Source organism: Camellia sinensis, chromosome 10 (assembly GCF_055761805.1).
Source record: "Camellia sinensis isolate YWXY chromosome 10, ASM5576180v1, whole genome shotgun sequence".
Classification (NCBI taxonomy): domain Eukaryota; kingdom Viridiplantae; phylum Streptophyta; class Magnoliopsida; order Ericales; family Theaceae; genus Camellia; species Camellia sinensis.
Genome location: NC_138970.1, coordinates 156,913,110 through 156,923,555, shown reverse-complemented (window position 1 = coordinate 156,923,555; position 10,446 = coordinate 156,913,110). Strand labels below are relative to the sequence as shown.

General features: G+C 31.9%; 1 protein-coding gene across 1 annotated transcript; it reads left to right on the top strand.

The window, feature by feature from the left end:
• The first annotated feature begins 4,913 nt into the window (after window positions 1-4,913).
• LOC114257104 (protein MIZU-KUSSEI 1) lies at window positions 4,914-6,527 on the top strand. Its single transcript, XM_082892659.1, has one exon. The coding sequence runs from the start codon at window positions 5,294-5,296 to the stop codon at window positions 6,092-6,094; it is 801 nt and encodes a 266-aa protein (XP_082748785.1). The 5' UTR covers window positions 4,914-5,293; the 3' UTR covers window positions 6,095-6,527.
• Window positions 6,528-10,446: the final 3,919 nt, after the last annotated feature.

The window sequence follows — 10,446 nt, the reverse complement described above, 5'->3', positions numbered from 1 at the left end:
TTGAAGGTACGTATCAAAATTAGATGGTGTAATGGAAGAATAGTTAAGCATAATCTTATATAGCTCGTCCCCATAAGCCTATAAAGAACCCAAGGCATTACTCATTCACAAACAGAAGCATATCTACATCTATAAACCCACTAATTAGTTTCTTCTTTAAGGAAAGTGTTTTTGAACTAACGTAACTGGAAGCTTCATGGAGGTCACAAAAGCATAAGCATAGTGACTTTTATGGATACCAGACAAACTCTAATGATGGCTTTTCTTACATTTTTATAACAAATAATTTGTGGATGAAATGGTAAGTACACCCAAAATTTTGGTAATTTTATAATACCTACACAATTTACTTTCACATTTAAGTACTAAAATTTACTTCGATAGATTTAGAGATAAAAAAGCTAAAACAAGAACTCATGATGGGTTCATGTTTGGATGTCTTGCATTAGTTAATAGATATCACTCTCCTTGTCTTTTAATGTTTGAAATTATTACGATATATATATGTCGTCCAGAAGTGCCATTGCACGCACCGAACTAATGATTTTTTCCCCCTTTTTTGCAGATGTTTTTGGACATACAAATGTGGATATGTTTTTGTTGACAAGTACGGGAGGGCATTTTTTTTTATATCTCTATTCGTATATATAGTGGTTTGTACAAAATTTTTTGTTGGTAGCAATTAACATAGCACGTGGTACATAATAGTTTTGTGGCAGTACATAATATAATTTTTGTTGTGGTACAAAAGTTGTAAGTGCACAATGAATTTGGTTATTCCAGTATTATGTATTGAATTAAATTATTGACGTGGGCTTAGACTTGGTTCTTATGAAATTTGTAATATATATATATATATATATATATATATATATATATAAGTGGATGTTCAATATTAATTTTTTGGATGGTTGGAACTGAAATGTGTGTAATTGCTGTTGAATGCTTCATAACATATTTACCGTTGATGGATACAGGTTGTATTAATAATGGATACAGGTGCACCAAATATTTTATTTAAAAGAAAAACGTTAACGTATTTGGCCACCAAATATTTTGGTAGCTAAATATGTAATCAAATGTTTTGGTGACTAAGAATTTAGTAGCGAAAACATAACCTATTAATTTTTTGTGACCAAATAATTAGTAGCTAAAACAATTGAGAAAGAGATAGAGAAAGTATTGGCTACTAAATTTTTTAGTCACGGAAAAAATATGGTATCATTTGGCGACTAAAATGTTTGGTGGCAAAAAATGAAAAAGTGAATGTGAGCAGGCTTTTGGCTACGAATCTTTTAGCGGGCAAAAGTAACAATGACAAAAATTAATTAGTCACTAAAAATATGTATTCTATTGGTGACAAAAATGTTTGGTCTATAATAGTTATTCTTAAATTATGGTAGCACTTTTAGTGACTAATACTTTAGTGGCAGAAACATACCTTTTGCCGACTAAACTCAAAGTAGTAGCCAAATGTGCACTTTCGGCGACCAATTATTTAGTAGCTAAAAGTGTACCTTCCCCGACCACAACAGGTTGGTAGCCAAAAATCCTAATTCCGCGACCAATTATTTAGTGGCAGAAATATATCTTTTGCCGACTAAACTCAAGTAGTAGCCAAATGTTAACTTTCGGCGACCAATTATTTAGTAGGGGAAGCATACCTTTTGCCGACTAAAGCAAATTTAGTAGCCAAATGTGTACACTTTCGGCGACCAAACAGATTTTAGTCGCCAATACTATCGCCGACAGGGTAAAGGCGACGAGCTTAGCGACGAAAAATTTTGGTTGCTAAATCATTTTGGCGACTAAATAAGTGACTTTTGGCGACCAATATTTTGGTAGCCAAAAGTGACATTTCTTGTAGTGTCATCAGTTAAATATAGCCCAAATAAATGTTCAAAATCACATTCACAACATTGTCTTCCAAATCAAGCCTTACATAATAATTCTAAGCAATGAGATTCCATTCCATATCTTCCTAGGCAATGAGATTTCATATCATATCTTCCATTTCTGATATCCAAACCAGGATTAAGGTTGTACTTCAAAATCCAATCATGGTTAGGGCTGAGCAAGAAATCCATGAAATCCGTAATCCGATCCAGTCCAGTCCAATCCGATAGGTTTGGATTGGTTTTTTGAATCCGCGGTCCGGTTCCGGATTGAAGAATTAAAAATCCGTAGTCCACGGATTGGTTCCGGATTGAACCCCACGGTTCCGGATTGGAACCGATCCGGACCGTATACAAATAGTCTATATTTTTATTATACATCCTCCCCAATAGTATCTTCTCTTATTCTATATAAAATCTAAACTCAAACCTAAAACCGTATAATATCTTATTTTATTACTTTTGTTTGTATTTTCTTATGGTTGTTTAAATTCAAGAATAATATGTCACTATTATAGAAAAACATGTTGCTATTATGGAACTGATATATCGCTATGTTTATATTTTTATGAAATTAAAGTGTTATATATATATATATTTGTTATTTAATTATGTGAATCCATGGTCCTAAACCGATCAAATCCGTATTTAAATGGATTGGTTCGAATTGGTTCCATGATTTAAACGGATTGGATTGGTTCCAATTTTTTAGGAACCGTAGATAACGGATTGGTCCTGGTTTTACCCCAATCCGGTCCAATCCGGACCATGCTCACCCCTAATCATGGTTGATAATTTTAATTTTATGCACTAACTAGCACAATTCTCATGGAAGAGGCAGAAGTTTATTGGCTCTATGTATTTTAGTCATGATTAGATAACCTTTTTTGCATTGCATTTCTCTTTGGTCTGAACTACTAACTATAAAAGTGAGGATGCTTTGTCATTACCTAATTGTTTTCACACAAATCCAATGGAGAATTACCTAACAATCCAGAGGCTGCATATTTCTCTCTCTAAAAATCAACCTATGTACCGTACGTATTGAAAAGGAAAAGAAACATCTTGATTAATTATTAGATTTATTTGGGGTAATTTTTTTAGAGTTAAAAATTAAAATATAGAAGTTAAAGACACTATAGTCATTTTTTTTTTGAATTTATTTAAGTTTTTATATTTCATAGGTTATAAATAAAAATTGTATAAAATGATTTAACATAAATTCTCAAAATATATATAAAAAGAAGGGAGTGGTTCCTCTCCAATTGAATCTAACTGGGAAGTGTTGTGTTAGTAGACTCATTTTGGATTTCATTTTGAATGATCCGAATTATTGATTTTTTAAAACACGTTGAAAAGAGTACTTTTAGGAATATTAATAATTGAATTATATTTATCTTATAATTGAGAGAAGCCATCTTTTAAAAAAAAAAATATAAAACACGCATAAATTACAGCAAAGAAGGACATAGACCCTAAAAGAGCCCCCAAGTCTATAACCCTCTGAATCTAGCAAAAAAATTTATAGCTTGTGCACATTGGCTAGAACCAACAGACTAATCATTCACACAACTCATGAAATGCATATAGTAATAAAGGGAATGATACAAAACACAATGGTGGCTAATGGGGGTGGCTCATGGATAGTTGTGCAGCATTGGTGGTGGTGGTGGTCAGTTGTATGAAAGGACTAGAACCTAGAACGCAGTGCGGGTGGTGGTCCTGGTGGGTACGGTTTGGTGTGCCCTAACCTGACCCTTCATACTTTCCAATGTTATTCATATGAATAATGTTTGGGACTCCCTTTTGGGGGTCACCCCTCACCCCTTTTGCCACGTGATGGGTGGTGATTGGAGGAGCAGGAAAAAAAATAAAAAATAAAAAAAATGTAACCAATGAGAGAAAGAGGGGGTCAAAGGGGGTGGGGGAAAAGGGGGATGAATCATTCTTGTATTCATATTAATTAATTAAATTGAATTCAATTTTATTCACTATTTTTTAAAATAAATTAAAATAACCCTCTTCTTTACTAGTTCTTTTACTGAGTCAATTATTTTGAGCGGGATTCGTCGAGTTTTTTTTTTAATAAAAAATTATACATAAATTTATTTTCTAGATCTATTAATGTATAAAAGAAATTATTGACTAATAATTAGAGAATATATAAGAGAGACAAGTTATTTTAGCTATTTTAATACATTTTCACATTATTGGATTTGAAAAATGAGTCTAATTTTTAACTTAAGATAGTGATATATTTTTTAATCAAATAAATAATTTTAAAACAACTCATATTTGATAAATTGATTTAAAAATGTAATGAGTTTAGATGAATAACTTGAGGTGTATAATAAGATGAAGAATAATTTATTTGAAAAAGTCAATGAACACAAAAAAAAATAATCACGTATTATCATATATATATATATATATATATGTAAAAATATTATGTCTAATTTTATAATTAATTTGTATTCATGTAAAAGAATTACATCTATCTAACAAAGTTAGAAATCTTACAAACCCAGACAAAATGAATCAGATTTTTACCGCAACATGATTGGATGGTAAAAATTAAAATAGTATTATGCGGTGCGAAATTATATATAGAAAAAATTTAAATTATAAATTAATAATTATTAATAAAAATTCTGAATTTATAGTATTACGAAAATAAAATTTATTTTTTCTAAGGCATGGTTTGGAAAGTGAATTGACTTTTTGATTTTTTTTTACTATTTTAACTTGGGATTAAAAAATCTGATTTAAAAAAAAATTTTGATTTTTTTATGAAAGAAAAAATATAATGATTATGAGTTAAGTAAGATATTTTGTTTTATTAAAATTAAAAATTTTATTTTATTTTATTTTATTTTATTTTTGACTATTTTAATCTCAAACCGAGCCAAACCCACTTGCCAAACCTAACCTAAGTCAAGCTTCTCAAGCTCTGCCTACCCCCACACACTCTGATTATTCTCAGCTGAGACCCCACACCCCAGACTGAAGATATAACACAGAGCCCTGTTCCCTCATATCATATTCCTTTATTCTCAATTCCCATTTTCAGAGCGACTGTGTTGTTCATCTCCATCTCTCTCTCTCTCTCTCTCTCCTCTGTTGTTGTCTACTCTCTTTCTGTTCCATTTTCCTGATACTGTGACACAGGTAGGTGGGGCTGGTCACCATCCTTTTGTCAGATTTCTCTTTTTTCAGTCTCTCAGTGTTGACAAATATGGCTGGAAGAGAAGAATAAAACAACCCACTATATACAAAGTGAACATACACACCCAAATAAATATTTATCTTTTCCTCTTGTTTCTCTCTCCTTATAGTTCATACATACCCATCTTTCAGGTGTTCCCTCTTCTCTTTCTTTGTTTCTGAGCTTTTCCCACATGAAGACAATCACAGCTAAGAGCCCCCATGACTCTTCCTTCTCATTCTCCAGGAGATACTTCCACTGGAAGAGGAAAGTTGAAGAAGACGAGGATAACGCGGAAGAAATTTTAACTTTCAGCTCCTCCTCACATGATTGTGAGGAGGAGCTGAAAGTTAACGGGCTTGACTTTTCGGTGCCATCACTGGCTGTTTCAGTGAAGGCACCAAAGAAGAAACTGTCAATTATGGCAGTTTCCAAGCTCCGATCGGCTCTTGCTCTTTTTAGCAGCAAGAGCCAATCAAATTTTCATTCGGGTCTTGGCACCCGAGTACTGGTGGGTACCTTATTTGGGTACAGGCGCGGGCACGTCCATTTCGCATTCCAAGAGGATCCCAAGTTGAGTCCGGCATTTCTGGTTGAGTTTGCAACTCCAACAAACATATTGGTTCGAGAAATGGCGTCAGGGTTGGTTCGGATCGCGTTGGAGTGTGACAAGAAAACAGAGAAGAAAGGTGTTAAGTTAGTGGAAGAGCCAATTTGGAGAACATACTGCAATGGCAAGAAATGCGGGTACGCGGTGAGGCGTGAATGTGGGCCCGAGGAGTGGAAGGTGTTGAGGGCGGTGGGACCGGTTACCATGGGAGCGGGGGTGTTGCCGGAGAGTGGTGGCGGTGGGTCTGAGGGGGAGCTAATGTACATGAGAGCCAAATTTGAGAGAGTTGTAGGGTCCAAAGACTCTGAAGCTTTTTACATGATGAACCCTGATGGTCATGGTCATGGAGGTCCTGAACTTAGCATTTACTTGCTTAGAGTTTAATAGTATCAATCATCATCCAATTCCAATTCCTATTCCTATTCCTATTGGTACCTATTTTGTGCTGCAAGTTCTAATGTTTAGATTGTTAGTTTTTATTTTATTTTTTTGGAATGGGAATTGTGGGGTTTTAACTTTTGTGTTGGCTTTTTTCAATGTTTTGGGCTGTGGGTGGGGAGCAATATAGCATGATAATAGGGATGACTGGTGGGGTATATGTATGTGTATATAACAAGAGACAAATGTCCAGATCTTGTCCCTTGCATTTTGAAATTAAGATAAATTGTGTTTCAGTGAGAAAATTCAAAATAATTGTGTCTTTCATATTGGTGAAAGTTGTGGTATGTACACAATTCTCATTTGTACTTTTATGAAATACAATTATTTTTGAGTTGTTTTCACTTTAAAAAAAATGCTAATTTATTATTTTCGTGTTCGTTTGTTTGTTTTTATTATTTATTATATATATATACATATACATATTTAAAGATTGACTCAATCAATTTAAATGTTATTAACTGACAAAATCTTGAATCAGCATAATAGAAGGAAATGAATTGAATTGAATTGAAAATGCTGTAGATTTTCTTAAATACATCTTGCAGTAATACTCTAATCCTAATGAAGATTGGGTTTTTGGAGAAAATGGAAATTCAGAATAGGCTAAGAGGTATTTGATTGATCTCTTAATCTTAATTTCTCAAACTCAACCTCCCCTTATTTTTGTTGAGTTGATTGAGGAAAGAAAAAGGAAAAAAAAGGAGAGAGTCTATAGACAAAGAATTAGGAAAATGAGTAGGAGCACTAATTAGTGCTCCCACTAATGATGTGGCAGTAGATCTTACCATGAATGATTTGATGTTGTGGTCTTGGTGTTATATTTTTTTTTATTTTTTATTGAGTGTCATGTCATTAATGGTCTTTTTAGAACTCTAAAATTAGTGGTCTCCATCATTGTTGAAAGAATTATTAAGAATGTGTCAACACAATAAACCTCAATACAAATAATGGGAAACTAGTGAATAAAAAATACATGAGTGACGGATTCCATATGGAATCCAGGAGGGCACTTACCCTTCTCTAAAAAATCGTATATACCCATCACATTTTTATAAGTCACAGGCTTCCCTGTAGTCTCAGATCATACGGAAGTGTACTGTTGGATTCGTGGAGCCTTATCACTAGTTTCGTTTTGATAATCCGAACCGTTCAATGTGTAGAATTCGTCAAGTACTATATGCTTATAAACTGTTACGTTGATCGGATATCGATGGCTATGTGATCAAATTAGTTTTGTATATAAAAAAAAATAGATGGTGAAAAAATAAACGGTTGACAAAAAAATGATCCGATGAGATAGCTATCGATATTCGACCAACGTGATTTTTTACAGACATATATCGATGAGTTCTACGCATTGAACGGTTTGAATTATTGAAACGGGACCAATGGTGGATCCTTACAGACCCAACAGCACCCTTCAGTCCGATCTAGGACTAAAGGAAAGCCAAACCCCTTTTTTATACTTTTTTCAAGAAAATCACTACAATTTGGGTTCGTTTGGCAAGAAGAGTTTGGGGCTTTTTTGGCTATTTTAGCCACAAAAGACAAAATAGGCTATTTTAGCCACAAAAAACAAAACATCACATCCAACCCATAATCATTACACTCTTCTCTCACAAAAAAAGTCAAAAAAACCAAAAAGTCAAAAAGCCTTCCCAAACCAAGCTTTTTAGCCCAGGCTAAAATAGCCAAAAAAGCCAAAAAGCCAAAAAGCCAACCCACTTCCCAAACGGAGGCTTTGACACTTTAATGTTATACGACCCAACTGCTTCGATTTATTTTATTTTTTTTATAGTGCAATTTATGTGTTTTGAAATTCATCCGATTGAGGTGCTAAAAAAATTTAATTTTATTATGTTTGTTAATAAACTATACTTGTTGATAATAATATATATTCTTATTATTTTTGGTTGTTATATTTTTGTAAGGTAAGAACAATGACAAAAAATAAGACAGTAGTACTACATATCCAAAATATTTACACATAAATTTATTTAAAAACTTAAATAAATGGATCCATAACACAACACATGTGCCATCTATCATCTTTTCAGATAAATTTCTGATTCATATATATATATATTTTTTTGGAAGTTCAGAGCTTTACGTTAGAATGATGATGAGAAAAGGTTGTGCCGTGGATTTGTGGGTGTAAAAATCGTAAAACAACAATTGATTGTGAATCCAAGGATAAAAGTCATCCTAAATCATGCAAACACGCGTGGCTTTGTATTCTTTTAGAAACGTGAATTACAAGCTTGATGTTGACTTCCTAACAATGATTCTTATCAGAATCATATCATCATCTTCCATGATTGCATCTTCTCTTCTTGTAGCTTCAAGGTTTCTTGAGCAAGTTCTTCAAACAAAACCAAAAATACAAAAATGTTTATTGAGGCATAGAAAATTTGTACCTATAAATTTACAAATTAATTAGTGTGGACTACTATCATGCAAGAGTAAATTTGAATCATACAATTTCGGGATAAATTTTTTTATACCAAATTTGTATCTCTAGCTATATGTTGGTTTAATAGTCGTATAGCACAATAAGAGCACTACAACAAATTAAATTTTTGGCGATTAAATTTGTCAATTAAAAAAAAACTAGTCACCAAAAGTGTAACAATAGGCAACTAAAACAATGATTGATCGGCGTTAATTTAGGTTTTAGGCTACTAATTTTTTTTAGTCATGATATATGAATTTTTACTGACTAAAAAAAATTTAGTCACCAAAAATGTAAAATAAGCGACAAAAAAAAACTATTGGTTGGCGTTAGTTTAGGGTTTAGGCTACTAAAACCTTTTTTGCTCACAGTATATTAATTTTTTCCTACTAAATAATAATTTAGTCACCAAATATGTAATAACTCGAAAATTTAAGTTATTCCTTAAATTTTATACTAGTATTATAGTTGTATATGATAATATATTATTAAATAAATAATAATAAATACATAATCTAATTTGGCATTGGACTATCAAATATGAAATTAATTAGGGATTATTATTTGGGACCAAATTAACATAAATATGAAATTATAATACTAGTTTGGCTGTAAATAAATAAATATAAAAGTAAGAATAAATAATAATAATAATAATAATAATAATAATAATAATAATAATGAGTGTGGTAGTAAAATAAATAATTAATTTTCTATTAGTATACGATAAAGTATAATTTAATTAAAAATTAATTTATTTATATAGTTATATTAGAAAAATTAATCAAAATGTAATTATCTTAAACATTTATTAAAGATAAGTATAAATCTATGAATTTATTATCAAATCTGTGGAATGATATGGGTCTAGCCACGTGTTGATCAGAGAATGGTTTTACCTCCCTATTTAGGGAGGAGTTGATTCACCTGGAAAGAAAAAGAAAGGAAAAGAAGAGAGAAAGGAGGGAAAGAAAGGAAAATAAAATAATGGAAGTCGAAAGGGTTACTGGTAGTAGAAAGAAAGAATAAGATATTATTTTTAAGGTGAGTTATATTATGTCTTGAGTCACCATAATATATTTTACGTATGTTTTGACTTACCATAATTTATTTTATACAAGTTGTATTTTATTAGTCATATTAATATAAGTTATATTTCATAAATATTTTAATTACGTGGATTATTTTCTGAACTCTATTTGTTTAAAATGAAACTAATGAATATGTTTGTTTATATTTTAAAGAATATTTAACTATAACCTTATAAATAATTATGTTTTGTAAGAACCACCACGGGAGTCCCATGCCTTGGATGACTTAAATAACTATCAGCTTCTTTTGGTCAATTTGTAACCCTCTGTCTATCATGGATCTATTGACCTATGTTCTGTACGGAGCAAAGTGTTGTACGGAACTAAGTGCTACACTGTTGTGGGAGTCACCTCTATAATCCGTACGAGCCACCTCTTGAATCCATACCTCTATTCTGACTATCACTCATGTGACCTCTGTTCTGTTCTGTTCGATACCGTGGTTATGGTTATTTATTTACATAATCTCAGTTTTACTACTTAAATGATTATTTGTTCAGACTAAGTTATCTTAAATATTTTAGTTACATAACTATTCATGGCTATTTTGTATCCCTTATACTCTTGGCATAATATTTCTCACTCTGCCATGTGCTTATAGCTGTTTACCAATTTTCAAGAAACAATGCAATTTAGAAATAGCTTTTGGAAAGTCTTAAACGCGGGGCTGCAGAATAGACACACACAGCACTTTTATAATATTTTTATATGTAAATATTGGCCTTTTTGATCGATAAATTTTGCAATAAAAA

Bases quoted from the DNA above. Each gene is read 5' to 3' on its own strand.
- LOC114257104 (XM_082892659.1), top strand. From the start codon at position 5,294: ATGAAGACAATCACAGCTAAGAGCCCCCATGACTCTTCCTTCTCATTC.